Below are 17,839 nucleotides of genomic sequence, written 5' to 3'. Positions count from 1 at the left end.
AATTTTAATTTTTTAATTTTTTTTTTGAGATTTACAAAGAAAAAAAACTTGAATGACAGAATTTAAAATTTTATTAGTTTTTTTTCTTGTAGTGGTTGTTTTATGGACAGGGGCCACAGGGCTATTTCTGTTGATAATACACAAAATATGTATTATGGTAACAAATTATAAATGGGTGTTTATCTTACAATATATTTTATATTTATCACAACAATTTTTGATTTTAGAGTATCTTGAAGAACTAATCAAGTATTAAATAATCTGAAATTTATTAACATGTAAAATTGTAAAAACATAATTATCTCCTTTAATTTTTTTAAAGTTTTTAACAAAGGTTGGTATAAATAACTAATTTTATATGATCTACTAGGAATGAATAGAGAGAAGATTAGAGTAGTGTTTAAAAGTTAAGAATAAAAGATATGGCCAGTTGTACTTATTTTTCTGTTAACTTCGATTTAGGAAATATCAACCTAGTTATGGAAATTGTTTTTAATATATTGATTTGATCTAACTCTCTAACACATCACCTACCCGTCTGGTCTGGCTGACTTTTTGTTGTTGTTTATAATTCAACATGGCTGACTTTATTTTTTGGTATATATAAAAAAAAACATTATGAAACCAAATTATAAAATAAAATAGTATACAACGACTGTTACTGCAAAAATTATAGATATAACGAATACCAAACAAACGAAAACACTTCACTATCTATACGCAACAGCAGCAGCATTAAACGTTATATACAAATCCCATTTGTGTGAATCCCTTTATTCCCCCTCCCATAAAAACCACCACCAACTTTGCCCACAATAAAAACCAAATTGACTTGAAAAAGCAACAAAACTTACACGAACAAATAAAATTGTACCAACACAAATACACAAAATGTACCCAACCAAAAATATAACCTCCCGACTAGCTTCTTGATTGACCCAATCCCCAAAGAGTGTTCGCATTGATGTGAGGAGAAATCAGACTTGGGGCAGAAGAAGAACAACGTACCGTGTTGTGGGTCACGAGCCCTTAAGCTCGCTGCGACACTCTTTGGCCTCGAGCCACAACGGTCTTTGACAATACCTCCTCAAGATACTCACAACGACTTCTGTGGTGATCGATCCAAACACATAACTGCCTTATCGCTTCTCTTTTCTCTTCTCCAAGTCCCATCAAAGTCTCTTTCATCATCTCCTTCTCTTTTTCATCTTCTCTTACTTTTACTCCAAGCTTCTTTATCTCTTCATCTTTCTTCTCTATCTCTTTCTTCATCTTCCCATTCTCGTGATTTCTCTCTATGACCCAGTTCGTCGCAGTCCACAGTATTTTCGATGCCTCCATTACCGTTTTCTCGTATCTCCCCTGTTTCTCCGTGAATTTTCCCGACACAGACTGAAACCCGTCTACTGTTATGTTCACTTTATCTGCTATCTCTTTGATCATACCTCGGTATGTCTCGTGTGTCACCGTGAGATTTTTCTCAAGCAATGCTTGCTCCTCTAGGTGCTTAGCTTCTTCTTTCCTGAAAGCTTCTTCTTTCTCCGTCAGTACCTGTTCAGTTACTCTCAGTTTCTGGTTCGACAAACGTAGCTTAACCTCAATGTTACTGATTTTCTCCATGAGAGTTTCAATCTCGTCTCCTTTCATTTCCAGCTCGTTGCGTAAACTCTCCATCGTCTCTTCATGACCCACGATTGCAGTATCTCTGGATGTTACTTCCTTACCTCTCTCCTCCAACAATCTTTGAGCTTCTTTGTAATCCTCTGTTAGCTTATTAAGTGTTGTTTCACTTTCTTTGAACAGTTCGTTGATCTGCATGTGTTCCTCTTTCAGCGTATTGTAAGCAGCTTCTAGCTCTACCAATGCTTTCTGGACATCGGTGATCTGATTCGACAATTCTGATTTCTCTTGCTTCTCTCTCTCAAGTTCTCCTTTGGTTTCGCTCTTCTGCACCTGTAGAGAATCAAGCTCATGCTTCAGATTGTTAATCTGTTCTGTTAAGGCCATTGTTTCAGAAGATGCTTCATTGATCTTATCTTGCATTTGAACGTTCTCTTCCGTCCTAGTTCTCAGCTCCTCTTCAAGCTCACTTCTCTGTTTCTGTAGAGTCTCTAACTCAAGTACAAGACCCTTAATCTTCTCAGATAAACCATTTCTTTCTTCTAGAATATTCTCGTGATCTTTAACCTTGTTTCTGATCTCCTCTTTTAGATTTATAATCTGACTCAGATATTCAGAGATCTCCTCTGTCTTCTTTTCAAGTTGGATCTCGAGTTCTGCTCTCTGGCTATCAAGCGAGGCCACTTGCTGTCTCAGACCATTAATCTCATCATCCAAACGCTTAATCTGCTCTGAGGCTTCCTCGCTTTTGCGCACCATTTGTTTCTCCAACTCTTCCTTTTGAGCAGACATTGAATCTAGTTCTGCTCGTAGGCCATCAACCTCAGCTGTCAAACTCTCAATTGAGGACGATGATTGCTTCTCGTTATCCTCAAGTTTTTGAGTTAAAGCTGAGAGTTCAGTTCCTCTCTCGTCCATTGACTTCTCAATTTCTGAGATTCTTGCAACCATTTCTCTGTTTTGCGCTTCCAATTGCTCAATTACGGTGGCCTTGCTTGCAATCTCTCTCTCAAGATCTATTATACGAGAACGAACTGACTCTAGTTCCAGCTCCAGTGTCGCTACTGTTTCTTCTAGTTCTTTTATTTGCAACTGTGATTTGCTGTCCTTCTCTGTCAGAAGTAAAAGTTCGCCTTCTTTCTCAGCGAGCTTCTCTTTCAGTTTGCTCGAATCAGCTGTGAGTTCCTGTACCATGATCTGTGCCCGTTCAAGCTCATCTGAAGTTTCTGATAATTTCGTGGACAATGTTTTGCTTTCTTCTTCTGCAGCCTTCAGACTTCCGCTCAATTCTGAAACCCTGTGTTCGGATGATTCCAGTTGCGCTTCTAATTCTCTTAACTGAGTGGACGATTCTCTCTGATGAGTCTCATGGATATCCCTCAAGCTGAAAAGTTCATTGTCTTTCTCAGTGTGGCTCCCTTTTAATTGTTCCGACTCGGTCATGAGTTCTTGTATGGTGCTCTCCGCCCGCTTGATCGCAGTAGACATTTCTGAAATTTGCTGAGATAACATTTTCTTCTCTTCCTCTGAACTGTTCAGGCTCTGGTTCAATTCTATAACCTGTTTCTCTGCAGATTCCAACCGTGCTTCTAATTCTTTAACCTGACTTGAGGAATCTCTCTTATGGGCCTCGTGTACCTCCACCAAACTAGAAAGCTCACTCTCTTTTTGTACGTGTGTATCTTTAGAATCTGCCAGTTCAGTTATAAGTTCCTCTACCTTGCTTTGGGCCTGTTTGAGCTCATTTGTAGTTTCCAAGATCTTTGAGGATATGGACTTGTTTTCTTCCTCTGCAGCATTCAGACTCGCATTCAAATCTACGACCTGTTGTTCTGATGATTTCAGTCGAGTTTCTAATTCACTCAAACGACTGGATGATTCTCGTTGATGAGACTCGTGAGTGTCCCTCAAGCCAGAAAGTTCTTTCTCTTTCTCACCGTGGCTCTCTTTCAAATCTTCAGATTCAGAAATGAGTTCTTGTATGTTTTTTTGTGCCTCTTGAATCTCATTAGATAACAGTTTTTTCTCTTCCTCTGCATTGTCCAGACTCTGCTTCATATCTGCAAACTTTTGATCTGCTGACTTCACAAGTGCAACTAATTCTTCCACTCGATTCGTTGAATCTCTCTGATATGCCTCGTGTACCTCCACCAAACTAGAAAGCTCACTCTCTTTCTCTTTGTGTCGGTCTTTCAACTCTCCCAATTCATCCCTGAGTTCTTGTATCGTGTTCTGCGCCTGTTCAAGCTTGTCCATAATTTCCAAATTTTTCGAGGAGATGGCTTTGTTTTCTTCTTCTGCATCCTTAAGACTCACACTTAAATCTGAGACCCGCTGTTCTAAGGATTCCACTTGAGCTTCTAATTCACTCACGCGAGTGGATGATTCTCTTTGATGAGTCTCGTGGATGTCCCTCAAACTGAGAAGATCTCTCTCCTTTCCACTGTGACTCTCTTTCAACTGTCCAGACTCCGACACGAGTTCTTGTATGGTGTTTTTTGCCTCTTGAATCTCGTTAGAGAGTTCTGCTATTTGCTGAGAGAGCAGTTTTTTCTCTTCCTCTGCATTGTTCACGCTTTGGTTCAAATCTGCCACCAATTTCTTTGAAGATTCCACTTGCTCTTCTAATTCTTTCACATGACTCGATGAATCTCTCTGGTGAGTCTCATGTACCTCCACCAAACTAGAAAGCTCACTCTCTTTCTCTCTGTGGCGGTCTTTTAACTTTCCCAATTCAGCCATGAGTTCCTGTATCGTGTTCTGCGTCTGTTCGAGCTTGTCCATAGTTTCTAAATTTTTCGAGGAGATAACTTTGTTTTCTTCCTCTGCAGCTCTCAGACTCGCACTCATATCTGAGACCTGCTGTTTTGAAGACTCCAGTTGAGCTTCTAATTCACCTGCTCTGGTGGATGAGTCTCTTTGATGAATCTCATGGATGTCCCTCAAACTGAAAAGTTCTCTCTCTTTCACACTGTGGCTTTCTTTCAACTGTCCAGACTCAGACGTGAGTTCTTGTATGGTGTTCTGCGCCTCTTGAATCTCGTTAGATAGCAGCTTTTTCTCTTCTTCTGCATTGTTCAGGCTTTGGTTTAAATCTGCAACCGACTTTTCTGATGATTCGACGTGTGCTTCTAATTCTTTTACCTGAATTGATGATTCTCTCTCATGGTTCTTAAGTAACTCCACCAAACTAGAATGCTCACTCTCTATTTCCTTGTACTTTTCTTTCATCTCTCCCAATTCAGAAATTAGTTCTTGTACGGTTTTCTGAGCCTGTTGGATCTCATCTGAAGTCTCCGAAACTTTCAGTAATAGAGATTTATTCTCTTCCTCTGCACTATTCATACCACTGGCTAGCTCCGAAACTCGCTGCTCTGATGCTTCTAGCTGCTGCTTGAAATTAGAAGCTTCATCTTTGAGCTGATCACTCGTTGTTTTCCAATCTTCAGCAACTTTTTCAGCTTCTTGAAATCTTTTGATACCATTGTCTCTCTCAGCTTGCAGTTCATCTCTCTCTTTTTTAATATCTTCTAACTTCTGGTTCAGATCGGTTTCTGTTTTGCCAGCGACTTCCAGTTTCTGATGCAGTTCCCTGTTATCAGTCAGAGCTGTTGTCTTTTCACCCTCTAACTTCTCAGTTTCAAGTTTCAAAGTAGTGCTAATCTCTTCGGATTCTTTTAACTTCAACAAAGCTACTTTAAGCTCAGAATCTACTGCTTCTTTTTCCTCAACAGTCGTTGTCAACTTCTCTTTCAGATCAGCAATTTCAAGATTAGCAGCTTCGATTTGTTGCTTCAAGGCACCTGTTACCGACTCTACATCTTTCTCTACCTTTCCATTTCCATTTCTCTTAGTCTTCCTCTTAGAAGAATGGTCAGAATCCGAGTCTGAGCTTGACGAAGAGGAGCTTTCCTCTTTCCCGTTGACCTTTTTCCTAATCTCTCCAGTTAGATCATCGTACTGGCGATACAGAGACTGGTATTCGTTGTAGAATTCATTCACTAACTCTGCAACCACCTGTCTTTTAGATTCATCCTCATCGATATCTCCACTCTCAACTATTCCCAAGATTTTCTTCACCTTTTCATCTATTTCTGCATCAGATGATAAGTGTAGTTTTTATGTAAGCATTTAAACCAAGATCTATGGAATTTCATTTGAAATGTGAAACAAAACTTAGTAGTGTAGGAAAATTACCAGTTTTAGTGCCTTTAAGCATTTCACCTTTCTCATGATCAAAATGAGGCTCAAAGAAAGACTTCAAGGTCTCTCTAAACCTTTGCTTTTTCATGTCTTTTTTTCTTCAGTTTCTTCAACCAAATATCATCAATCAAAGAAACTCAATCTTCACCTGAGACCAAACAATTCACAGAGAAACTTATCATCAGAAAAAACGTTAAAGACTAGCAAAACTAACTTGTTCAAATTAAATGCCATTATTTAATTAGAAAAGAGGTACCATCAGAATCCAGATCATAGGTTAAGCATCATGATAATTCAACAAAAAGAGAATATAATAATCGAAGTAGATCCAGCAATTGAACTCTGACAAGGTATGCAGATAAATAATAGAACTCGTGGGGCCCGCAAAGAACATAGAAACATCATAGATTCAAACCCTTTCATCACTGAGTAACTTTGTTACCAAGTGATGAATTTACATTTACACTTACAGAGGTTAGGTTACAAAATAAGAACAAAATCCAGTTTAATGAGAGGAGATAGAACTTGTGATTAAAGCTAAATCACACTATTAGTGGCTGCTTATGGTCTAAATATGGAATCTGATGGTATTTTTTTTGCTAGACAAAAGATCTCATGTGGAGCCACATCAGCATTTTTGGAAATGGACCAGAAAGCACGCACATACCTCTAGAACGATAAAAGACAGCTATCATTATTTTCAGTTTTTTTCATACCTCAGTAATGTGAGTTGTTTCTTTTTGTTCTTATATGTTACTTACTACCTTTAACAAACTACTATAAACAAATACAGTTTCGATTCACCTAAAACAATCTCGATCCGATCAATCCAAATACTAGTTAAATTAATAAGCATTTCTTTTTAAGAAAAATTAACAAGGAGAAGAGAGTTACCAGTTTCTCTTACCTTTTTAATCTCAAACTTCCTTTTAAGCTCCACGGAAGATCCAAGAATCGATCGTTGTTTTGCCTGTATGGATAAGAGAACGATTCATATATGAAACTGAGAGCATTCTGAACTAAAAATCTATGCATCAATAGTTAGAACTGCCACCACAAAGCCAAAAAATGAAAAAAAAAAAACCTCGAAGATGAAACAAAAACAAGGTTTGGAAAGTGAAGTTCTTTTTTTTTTATTTTATTTTTTTTTTGGACAGATGAAAGTGAAGCTCATGATCTTGATTCTCACCTAAAAATATAAACCCTACCGAAACTTTTAATGAACCAAATCAACGATAAATCCAATTAATTTGATCAAAACCCTCAACGACGAATTGGAGAACAAGAAACGCGTACTCTTTCCCAGCAAATAAGCATCATCGACTAAAAAATTAAACCATATGACGTTCTCATTCATGATCCAAATCCAAGACACGCCATAAAAAAAAAACGAAAAAGCTGATCGAAGAAGAATCAAAGCAAAACATGGACGAACGAACTAGTAGTTCAAATCGATAATCAAACTCATGCGGAGAAATCGAAGCCGCTCGAAACCTAGAATTTTACCTGGATACGGAAGCTCCGGAGATTTATAGAAACTACCAAGAAACTCTCTCTCTCGCTCTTTTCTCTGATGTGTGCTACAGAGCAGAGATGATGATGATAGGAGATTACGAAAGTTGAAATCGAAGCGAGGGAGAGGGAGAGAGAGATTGAAGAAAAAAAAAGAAAGAAAAAAAAGGTGATTTGGTTTGGACTTATCTGAGAGGAGAAGGAGAGAAGCAGTTATGAAAGCTTAACTTTTGTTTTTTTTTTGTGTTGTGGTTTTTTCAATTTTGAAGGAGAGAGACGACGACGACGACTGGGGGAATCTTTTCCTAAACTCGTCTTCCACAAACACCCCTCTCTTTTACCATATTATTACGCTCCCTGCCACTATACGCTTCAATCAAATTCTCGTCAACCCGGTCAATCAATATATCATTTGACTGTAGTAATCATCTGATAGATTTGTTTACGTTTTTGCCAACGATAATACAATATTAGTTGATTTTTTTTTTTGTCTTTTTATTTAGTTGGGCATGTCTAATGCCATAATTAACTTTAACACATGACTAACGCCTCACCATCACGAAGCAAGTGTTTTTCCCGCCTTTTTAATACATAATTATAATTAGAAAAACCATCAAACAGACTGATTTAGACTACATTTGTATTCACATTATAAAATTGGAATGATTTATATCTTTTTTCTGAGGAGTAAATTTTTTTAATTTTAATTATATTTCTTTCATTTTCTTTCTCCTATTTATTATTTAGTTTGAATTATTTATGTGATTTCTCCCTATTAATAGGTTTTTTTCTCTTCAAATTATGCTTTATTTATTGCTACAAGATTTCCATTCATATTATGTTTTTCCTCTTATCCATTAATTATAATTCAAGAAAATTCTTCTCTAGATTTCATCTATATATAATGTAGATTTTAAATATAATTACGATTTATGTTAGTAAATTGTACCTTATAGTTATGATTAATATTGCAGTGATAATTCTGGAATTATAATTCCATTTTGATAAATCCTATGTTAAACTTAGACATTTTGAAATAAATTAATCTATCTAACTTCCTACAAAAGGAAGATTTAATAGATGAAGGCCAAACCTAACAAAATAGTGGAAAAAGCTTACAATGTTCAATATTAAGAATAGTTTGAAACAAAGTGTTAAAATATGCTATTTACAAGTTACGTGCAACAATGACAAAATACTCAAATCTTGCAACATAATATTTACAATTTTATGAAAGCCGGATGTGTTCGACATTGCATCTGGGCTTATGGCGATTAGCGGGTTACTGTTTGCTAAAATGAAGCATTTAGGTGTAGGTGAATGGATTGCCTTATTCTTTTGCTGTTTTCTTGATTTTGGTTTTACGTGGGAAAAAGATGAGAATTAGGAGTAGAATTCATTGCTCTTTTCATGTAAAGGTCTATAATAGATTCATGTATAAATGTACATGCACTTATTTCCATAATAGAATCCTATTTTCTAATTGAGTTATCAGTGGTGAATACATCACCAACAAGACTTTAACACATAATTAAAGCCTCACCATCACGAAGTAAGAGCGTTTCCCGACTTTTTTACATAAAATATAATTGGGAAAACGATCAATAATACTAAGAATGATTTATTTCTATTTTCTAAGGAGTACTTTTTTAATTTTAATTATATTTCTTTCATTTTCTCCTATTTATTATTTAGTTTGAATTATTTATGTGATATCTCCCTATTAATAGGTTTTTTTCTCTTCAAATTATGCTTTATTTATTGCTACAAGATTTTCATTCATATTATGTTTTTCCTCTTATCCATTAATTATAATTCAAGAAAATTCTTCTCTAGATTTCGTCTTTATAAATAGTAGATTTTAGATTTAATTTTAATTTATGTTAGTAAATTATACCTTATTAAAAATATGATCCAGATCGCAGAGATAAGATTCGAATTATAATCCCATGATGATAAATCCTACGTTAAAATTAGACATTTTGAAATAATCTAACCTATATAACTTCCTACAAAAGAAGATTTAATAGATGAAGGCCAAACCTAAAAATAGTGGAAAAAGCTTACAATGTTCAATATTAGGAATAGTTTGTTATATACTTATTTACAAGTTACAGCAATGAATAAGTAATCAAATCTTGCAACATAATATTTACAATTTTACACCACAAAAGAAAAGAGGAAGAAGAAGAAGAAGAGGAAGAAGTGAAATTTATGCTTGAAGAGCAACGTTGAAGATGGATGTTTTGAGATCATCATATCGACAACGTTGATAATCAACCAAAACACATAGTTGTCTTATGGCTTCTCTCTTCCCTTCTCCTAAGCTCAACAACTCAAACTCTTTCTCCCTCACATCTATCTCAAGCTTTTTTATTTTCCTCATAGCCTTTGCAAGACTCAGCTTCCCTGTTCCTTCCTCCGCGAGCTTCGCCTCTAGTTTCGATAGCTTCTCCTTTAGTAAACATTCTTGTGCTTCTCTACATTCCAGCTTCGCTTCAAGTGTTTCCACCTCATGCTTCATCTTGTTGTCCTTCTCCTTCACCAACTTTCTTGCTGAATCGATGTCTTTAGCTAACCTCGTGACTCGGCTCACTAGTTCTCCGCTTTCTTCCAGCTTCTTTATCGCCATCTCTGGTCCAGCAAGCCCTTTCTCCACCATTTCCTTGATTTTCTTGAATTGGGATTCAGAGACAGTGCAATCTTCTCTGTTTCCTCTGTTCTCTTGTAAGACTTGTGTGTTGTCTCTTGTCTTGATATAGTTGTTCTTGCTCTCTACGTGTATTTGTTCGGCTACATGGATCCTCCTGTACAGTATACGGATATGATCTTCCATCTTCATTCGAAAATCTTCAGCCAGCTCTTCCATTTTCCTCTCGAGCAGATTGGTATTCAATTTCGAACCACCAAACGACCAACGTTTCAGTAGCTTCTGATCCTCTGAGGACTTATCAATGACATCTTTTTGTTCCTTAAGAAGTTTATTCTGATCATTATTCTCAATTGATAGCCTGCATGCAGTGAATTAAAATCAGTGGTAACAACAACAAACTTCAATTTATTAAAAAGCTTTTTAAAAATTCTTATTATGTCTTACCGTTGAATGATATCTTCTTGTTCCTTGTCTAGTTTATGCTGATCAGAAACTTGGTTGCCAAGTTTCTTACTCTTGTCTTCAATTTCATTAATCTCTGCGATTCTTGTGTGCAGCTTCTGATTCTCTTCCTTAAGACGATCAATCTCAGTAATCTTACACTTCATCTCTTCGCTATATTTCTTTCTCTTTTTCCCAATGCCGGCTTCAAGTTTCTGTACTTTGTTCAACAAGGCTTCCTTTTCTTCAACAATCTTCATCTCGGCCTTAGCTTGTTTCTCTGCCTCTTCCGCCAAACGCTTCAACCGCATTTGCGTCTCCGAGACTTGATTGGTTTTATCCTCCAGCTTCAATTCCAACTCCTTTTTCTGGTTACGCAACAATGCAGCTTCGCTTTTAGTCATCAAGCCTTTGAAATGTTCTCTGTCCTCGTTTCTCTTGCCTTCAATATCTCCTGCCACTTGCAAGTTTTGATCGCGTAAAAAACTTGTTTCTTGTTTCAGATTGCTCACTTGTCTCTCCAAATCTTCGTTTCTTAGCTGTGTCTCCTGTAGCTTTTGGAGCATCACCGCGTAATCCGAGCTAACATTACCGGTACTGCTGATCTCTATCTCCTCTGAAGAATAGTAATCCAAATCCGAACTAGACCTCGACGAAGAAGCAGTACCCAATTTTGCTTTCCTTCCATAACTATTAGTCTCAAAATCGTCAAACACAGAGTAAAGTATACGACACCGCCCGTGAAGATCTTCAACGATCCCAACAAGCTCCTTCTTTGTAACCTTTGGGATCTTGTTTTTGTTTTGAATAAACTTTAAAAGTATAGCCACCTTCTTCTCCACTTCTGCAGATATATAATATAACAACATAATCTTACATAACAAAAAACTTCAAAAACATAGTGAACATATGTAACAATTCTTACCTGCTTTCGCTTCCTCCATTTTTAATAACTCTGAAAACACACAAAGAAACAAACAACATTGATCAAATTTCAAAGCATATACAAACGAGTAGCAGATCTTTAACTTGGCATGTAAGTAAACAAAATGATCAAATAAATCAACGCATTGACAATAAAAATAGAACAAAACAAAATTCTTGAGCCCCAAGAAAGCTTTAAAATTAAGGTTTTTTTTATTAGGATCAGAGTTGAAAATTTATTAAGACACATCAAATGCAACATTCATTATGGTCCTAAGAGAAAATATTACATATCAGAAAACTAGAGAAATAAAACTGGTAAGAAAGATTGAGACAATGTTACAGGATGTAAACTAAACGAAGGTCGCAATCATGACCCTACACCGAGAATGACGATTTTGTTCATAAAGGAGAAAAAAAAAACACACGACTGGGTTCCACTAATATGCAATTTAAGCCCCTAAACTTAATGTTTGGTTCCGGCAAAGAAATTAATAAGGTTTAGATTTTCACCGGCAAAGATCCGGGTAGATATTTTTCTTTTCTCCGTGCGGCTGAGAAGGCTGAAAAAAGAAAGAACACAAAAGATTTTTCTAAGACTATTTTTCTCCTCTCCCCAAAAAGAAGAATTTGAAAGAGTAGATTTTAGCAGGAAAAAAATGGGATGAGAGAGTCAGATAAAACGAGAGGTTGTGTTTTTTTTAGTCTTTTGATTATTAATTTTTAAAGGTTTCTCTTTTTTGGATTACGAGAGGGGGGAATGCAAAATTTGGCACTACCTGTGTTATCTAAATTGTCATTCAACTTGGCAAATAATTACGGAAATAACCAACAGGACGAACGAACGAACGAATGAGTTTTGCTAATTTCTCGTCGTCGTCTTTTATGTATATATCTCTCGATATTTTGCCCAAAGGACGTGATTGGTTCAAAAAACTTCAAAATTAACCCCATCTCGCTCAGCCACGTGGACACATTTCTATGGCTTGTGTTGCAAGTTGCCAACTGACCTAAATTTAATCAGCCGACTCAAGTGTGAAAGATAAGTGTACTAAACTACTACAGTAATAAACAAAAACTACTACAGTAATAAACAAAATTACCTGCCGATATAAAATTACATGTGATTTAGTTGGTTAATCTATGAAAACCTGACCATTGAGAAACAAGACTGGACTTCAACGTTTCACAAACCGGAATGGAGCATCCTGATTAGTTCCTCTAACTTGTAAAACCAGCAAACTCGAACCAAAACCGACCCACAAAAGTTAACCAAATCGAGTTTTGCTTGGTCCTTGGATAACAAAAATTACTAAATCAAACACGATGCGTGACGATGTACAGAGATCTAGGTAAGAAAACAAAACAACTCACAGACTCACAGTTTTGATTTAATTTTAAATTAAAAAAAAGTTTAATCTTAATCATCTTCAGAAGCAGCAACCTTCTGTTTCTTCCATTTGTATGCAGCTTCGAGAATCTTGAGATTCGTTGTCTGCGATTCTTCTGGGTACATGTAATCGATGTATTCTTCGTATCTGTTAAGAGAGATTCAAACCATTTTTTTCACGTTAAGCTTTTAGCATTCAACTAATCACATACGAAACATAACAAATCGAGAAATTATATATAAGCAATGCGTACTCTGTTGAACCGTCTTCTCTACTGATCTGCTTTCTCTTCTTGAGCTTCTTTGGAAGCTTCGATCGAACAATACTAACATCCCCGAGGTTCCCAAACCTCGTCTCCATATTCAGCCAATCCTCCAGGAGTGTTGCTCGTTCTTCCTTCAGCTCCGGTGCCGAGTCTTTGTAGTATGTGTTGGCTCTATCGAAAATTGCTGAGTAGAAGAACATAGATAGAAAAAAAAACAGTTAAAACATGTCACAAGGAATCATCAATACTCATATGACGTGTAATCTTAAAGTTACCTCTGGCACGTTCGATACAGTCCTTTTTGTGTTCAAGAACACCTTCTTCTTGTTCTTCATCTTCGTTCTCATCTTCTTCTAGTTCTGCAGCAGAAGCTTCAAACTTTGCAAAGCTAACCCACACCTTGTAATGCTTAGTACGGTCCAAGAGTCGCTCATACAAAGCTCTGGTCCTCTCTAATTCCCCTTCTGCTATCTCAAAATCAATGTATGCCTGCCACAAACATTATAGAATTTAAATAATTTAATCGGTTTCAAAAGTCTGAGGAATCTCACTATGAATGTATACGACTGGAAAAACATACCTTCCATAGCAGCTCAGGCNACGAACAATACTAACATCCCCGAGGTTACCAAACCTCGTCTCCATATTCAGCCAATCCTCCAAGAGTGTAGCTCGTTCTTCCTTCAGCTCCGGTGCCGAGTCTTTGTAGTATGTGTTGGCTCTATCGAAAATTGCTGAGTAGAAGAAACATAGAGAGAAGTAAAAAACAGTTAAAACATGTCACAAGGTATCATCAATACTCATATGACGTGTAATCTTAAAGTTACCTCTGGCACGTTCGATACAGTCCTTTTTGTGTTCAAGAACACCTTCTTCTTGTTCTTCATCTTCGTTCTCATCTTCTTCTATTTCTGCAGCAGAAGCTTCAAACTTTGCAAAGCTAACCCACACCTTGTAATGCTTAGTACGGTCCAAGAGTCGCTCATACAAAGCTCTGGTCCTCTCTAATTCCCCTTCTGCTATCTCAAAATCAATGTATGCCTGCCACAAACATTATAGAATTTCAATAATTTAATCGGTTTCAAAAGTCTGAGGAATCTCACTATGAATGTATACGACTGGAAAAACATACCTTCCATAGCAGCTCAGGCATGTCAAGAGCTGGCTGGGATATTGCAAGTTCAAAAATAGCTCTAGCTCTTTCTGTTTCAACAAGAGACCTCTCTAATTCAGCATACTTGCTCCAGGCATAGCAATTCTCAGGGGACCACTCAAGGTACCGTTCATATAACTTTCTACACCTATTCATGTTTCCCAACTGAAGCTCGATCTCAATGTATTTCTTGAAGATCTATTTGCAGGAAAAGAAATCACCACAGTAAGTTAAGTAAAACCATGTGTGCTTAAAAGGAGAGGAATAAAAAGCATGGTTTAAATCATTTTTAGGCTAACCTTATCTTTGGGAGCTTGCCCAATCGCATTTCCTAATATCTGCCGAGCACCCGTGAGATTCAATTGCCTTATCTCAAACTGAGCAGCGAGCAACCATAGTTTGGCAAAAGAAAATTTGTTGTGGGGGATAAGCTTGAGGCACTCTCTGAAAATTATAGTAAGAGAATAGTTAGTTTAAAGTTACCTTGTGATAATTTGACAAAATAGCCATGACAAAAACATAAATGAATATAGACTTTAGCGTACCTGTAAACATCTCGGGTACGCTCAACATCTTCATTTTCGATCTCTTCATACAATGCATAATTAATCCTACACCAATTAGTCACATCAGTGTCAGTATTTGAGAAAACCACAGAACCATAAGCTAACAAAATTCAACAACAATAGGTTTCCATGGAATGCAAGAATCTGTTCTCATATATTTAGTAACTTGGATATGCTAAAAGCTCGACATAGGTGATATAACTGACATCTACCTAAGAGAATTAACTCGAACAGCTCAGATAAAGGAAACTAAACTTAAAGTTGTTATTGAAACCATGATCAGCATACTCAAATCTAAAATCAATAATGTGGTATTGCCAAAAATCAGCAAACTGAATAGGAAAAGAAAGAAACTCACCAAAGATAGATATATCTTTGCCAGTAACGTTTCTCATCAGCTGGTGGAACATTAGCAATAGCCCTCTCATAGATTTCTCTAATCCTATCTTTGTTCCCCACACTCTCCTCTAACCTAACATAATCGAACCACGAATCATAGTTCAAAGGATTCTTCCTTACTTCATCTTCATACTGAAACCTCCTCTTCCCAACAATGGCATCCTCAATCCCTTCCTTATCACCATACTGCTTCTCAAAAGCCACAAACTTTCTATACAAATCCTCAGCTCTTCCTTTAGGAATATGATCAAGAGCAAACTTGTAGATAAACCTAGCTCTTTCTACTTCCTTACAGCGTTCTTCAAACTCAGCAAACGCCACAAAGAGCTGCTCAGCTTCTTCATCATCAGCTAGCTTCTCTGTGGCACGTTCATAGACACCCCTACAACGCGCAACTTCCCCACCCTTCATCTCAAACTTAGCATATCTAATATAGGCAGATACTCTAGGATGACAAAGAACAAATCTCTCGTAGATGGTTCTAGCACGTTCTATTTCGTTATACCTAAGTTCGAATTTAATGAACGAGAGCCAACCTTGTTGATCCGGAGACCAATCCATCCACCGTTCAAAAATCTGTCTAGCTCCGGCGATGTTGCCAAGTATCTCCTCCATATGAATATACTTGTACCAAAGCTGGTCAACACGAGGAAGAAGCGTAACAGCTCGATCCCAAACGTTTCTGGCACTGTTGACAAACTTGTTCTTCATCTCGAACTCAGCGTATTTGAGCCAAAGCGTATGGTTCCTGTAGTCTCCTTCTATGGCTCGCTCCCATACACTCCGAGCACGAGCGTAGTCCTTCTGCGACTCTTCCCATTGAGCGTACTTGACCCAAACTTGAATGTTCCATCTCGCGCGACGGATCTGGTCCTCAAATTCCTTTCTCCGGCGGAGTCTGTAGTCGGAGAGCTCGGTGGAGTCAGTGATTTTTTGCTTAGGCGGACGGATCTCAGCTTCTTGTCTCTCACGAGCTTCTCTTAAAATCTGTTCGGCGGTGATTTGAACCGGCGCCGGAGTTTTGTTCTTGACACGAGTAGGTCTTGGAAGCTTGACTTCAGTATCTTTCCGAGTCATGTACCCTAAGGTACGATCGGAATCTTTGCCGCCGGAGGCCATGAGAGAGCTCGCGGTTTAGCTCTTTTTTCTGGGGTTTCTAGATTTTTGGGTAAAAAGAAGTAAAGGGATTGAGAATAGAGAGAAACGGAGACACATACGTTTATATATTTATTGGGCTCTAATTAGGCCGTCATAGGTTTAAGCTCATATATCATTCTAAGCCCAATACTCTGATTTTTTTTCTAAAAGTAAGAATGCATAAGTTGTGCCTGTCTGTTGTGTATACGGAACCAAGACAAATGAAGAGCATTGGACAGTTCATAGTAAGACCAATACTACTACTACTACAGTCTAACATGTAAGGTCATCTCGATTGATGCATCTTAGTGAGTTGCTTACAAGTTGCTTAGCAAAAAAACAGATTAATTATAATGGAAATAATTTATGAAATATATTTTTATGTCATGTTTGTTTAAAAATTTATGAAATACAATTATTTAAAATTTTTTTAAAATATATAATATTTATATATTTTTTTAAGAACTCCAAATCTAGCAACTCCCAATGGACCTATAAAAATTTACAGTTAATTTTTAAGAAGTTCTAAATCTAAATTTTTCAAAAGTAATAATAAAATATGTGTTAAGCAACTTTGTTTAAAATGCATCAATGGAAATGCCCTTAGGAAAAAATGATTCAACTAAACTTTTGTGCAAGAAACACTTCAAACTTCAAAGTTGTATCAACGAGAGAACATAGTAAACGAATACTCCGGTTAAAACAGAGTTGGTCTAATTCCAAATGCCAAATTCAATATAAAAAAGCAAAACATAAAACCAATATCTTAACATAAAAAGTAAGAATCCAAAAAAAAAGTCATAACACATAACATAAACCAGTAGATTTAAAGATAGCATAATCTGAAATCAAAAGAAATAATCAAAAAAGCATAAAACCAAATCCAAAGTTGCAAAGAGACATCGTTGCATCTAAAGGTATCAACGATGGATAAGAGAGACAATATCATCCAAAAAGGCTGATTTTTGTAAGAGAGTTTCGTCATTTTTGGCCTTCAAGACTCTCCATCGGTCCATCATTTCCCTCTTCTTCTCTTCTGAAACCCAACCCCAATCTATTTTCACTGCATCTTCATCCCTGCAAAGATAAGCAACCATACAAAACAAAACCGAGTTGCAAAACCAATCTCCTCCTTGCCCATGATTCATCACATTCTTATGATCACTTTCCAGCTTCTGAATCCCGTCACTTCTTCTTGAATCTTCAGCAGCATTCGTTTCAGATACCGGGTTTTCCCAAATTTTCCCATACAGTTCAAAAGCTTTAAGATCAAGAGGTTTCAAAGTAGACGGTTTCTTACTTTTTTCATCTCTCTTCTGATACTTCTTTTTAAGTTTTGTAATCTTTGACATGCATTGTAAGAAAGTAACCTTAACGGTGAAAGACTCCTTGATGAAGTGGTAGAATCCATCCTTGTCTTCGAGGTATGTTTTACCTGTAGCAGATCGGAATTCAAGAATTCCTTCAAGCAAGCGCACCTCATCGTCCTCGGACCAAAGCCGTGGAAGGACCAGCTTCTTGCCACTCGTTTTCACTTTCTTTGCAGCATTCATGTCTTCAGACGAAGAACCTTCA

At 36.9% G+C, this 17,839-nt stretch overlaps 4 protein-coding genes across 7 annotated transcripts; all 4 read right to left on the bottom strand.

Moving 5' to 3' along the window:
• Positions 671–7,586, bottom strand: LOC104724550 (putative uncharacterized protein MYH16). Its single transcript, XM_010443051.2, has 4 exons — positions 7,330–7,586; positions 6,731–6,793; positions 5,818–5,971; positions 671–5,714 (listed from the first exon to the last, which is right to left on the bottom strand). The coding sequence occupies exons 3-4, from the start codon at positions 5,909–5,911 to the stop codon at positions 1,030–1,032; spliced, it is 4,779 nt and encodes a 1,592-aa protein (XP_010441353.1). The 5' UTR covers positions 5,912–5,971; positions 6,731–6,793; positions 7,330–7,586; the 3' UTR covers positions 671–1,029.
• LOC104724549 (coiled-coil domain-containing protein 186-like) lies at positions 9,363–11,545 on the bottom strand. 2 transcript variants are annotated; one of them, XM_019232414.1, is made up of 3 exons: positions 11,355–11,545; positions 10,433–11,273; positions 9,363–10,346 (listed from the first exon to the last, which is right to left on the bottom strand). In XM_019232414.1, the coding sequence occupies exons 1-3, from the start codon at positions 11,371–11,373 to the stop codon at positions 9,548–9,550; spliced, it is 1,659 nt and encodes a 552-aa protein (XP_019087959.1). In that variant the 5' UTR covers positions 11,374–11,545; the 3' UTR covers positions 9,363–9,547. The 2 variants fall into 2 exon arrangements, with proteins under 2 accessions (XP_019087959.1, XP_019087958.1); XM_019232413.1 differs by having other exon boundaries at positions 10,433–11,381.
• LOC104724548 (crooked neck-like protein 1) lies at positions 12,496–16,316 on the bottom strand. 3 transcript variants are annotated; one of them, XM_019233077.1, is made up of 8 exons: positions 15,087–16,316; positions 14,708–14,773; positions 14,462–14,606; positions 14,142–14,360; positions 13,837–14,050; positions 13,610–13,743; positions 12,998–13,059; positions 12,496–12,891 (listed from the first exon to the last, which is right to left on the bottom strand). In XM_019233077.1, the coding sequence occupies exons 1-8, from the start codon at positions 16,244–16,246 to the stop codon at positions 12,774–12,776; spliced, it is 2,118 nt and encodes a 705-aa protein (XP_019088622.1). In that variant the 5' UTR covers positions 16,247–16,316; the 3' UTR covers positions 12,496–12,773. The 3 variants fall into 3 exon arrangements, with proteins under 3 accessions (XP_019088622.1, XP_010441351.1, XP_010441350.1); XM_010443049.2 differs by lacking the exon at positions 13,610–13,743 and having other exon boundaries at positions 12,998–13,193; XM_010443048.2 differs by lacking the exons at positions 13,610–13,743; positions 13,837–14,050 and adding an exon at positions 13,285–13,498 and having other exon boundaries at positions 12,998–13,193.
• LOC104728460 (probable transcription factor At1g61730) lies at positions 17,185–17,817 on the bottom strand. Its single transcript, XM_010447434.1, has one exon. It carries the CDS (start codon positions 17,815–17,817, stop codon positions 17,185–17,187), a length of 633 nt encoding a protein of 210 aa, XP_010445736.1.

Source organism: Camelina sativa, chromosome 11 (assembly GCF_000633955.1).
Source record: "Camelina sativa cultivar DH55 chromosome 11, Cs, whole genome shotgun sequence".
Classification (NCBI taxonomy): Eukaryota; Viridiplantae; Streptophyta; class Magnoliopsida; order Brassicales; family Brassicaceae; genus Camelina; species Camelina sativa.
This window is presented reverse-complemented; position numbering and strand designations above follow the sequence as displayed.

Coding starts and splice junctions, on each gene's coding strand:
- LOC104724549 (XM_019232413.1), bottom strand. CDS start 11,298: ATGTTGTTATATTATATATCTGCAGAAGTGGAGAAGAAGGTGGCTATA. Junction 10,347..10,432: donor CAAGAAGATATCATTCAACG/GTAAGACATAAT, acceptor CACTGCATGCAG/GCTATCAATTGAGAATAATG.
- LOC104724550 (XM_010443051.2), bottom strand. CDS start 5,911: ATGAAAAAGCAAAGGTTTAGAGAGACCTTGAAGTCTTTCTTTGAGCCT. Junction 5,715..5,817: donor GCTTAAAGGCACTAAAACTG/GTAATTTTCCTA, acceptor CATCTGATGCAG/AAATAGATGAAAAGGTGAAG.
- LOC104724548 (XM_019233077.1), bottom strand. CDS start 16,246: ATGGCCTCCGGCGGCAAAGATTCCGATCGTACCTTAGGGTACATGACT. Junction 14,361..14,461: donor GGCAAGCTCCCAAAGATAAG/GTTAGCCTAAAA, acceptor TCCTGCAAATAG/ATCTTCAAGAAATACATTGA. Junction 12,892..12,997: donor AGAGAAGACGGTTCAACAGA/GTACGCATTGCT, acceptor CTCTCTTAACAG/ATACGAAGAATACATCGATT.
- LOC104728460 (XM_010447434.1), bottom strand. CDS start 17,817: ATGAATGCTGCAAAGAAAGTGAAAACGAGTGGCAAGAAGCTGGTCCTT.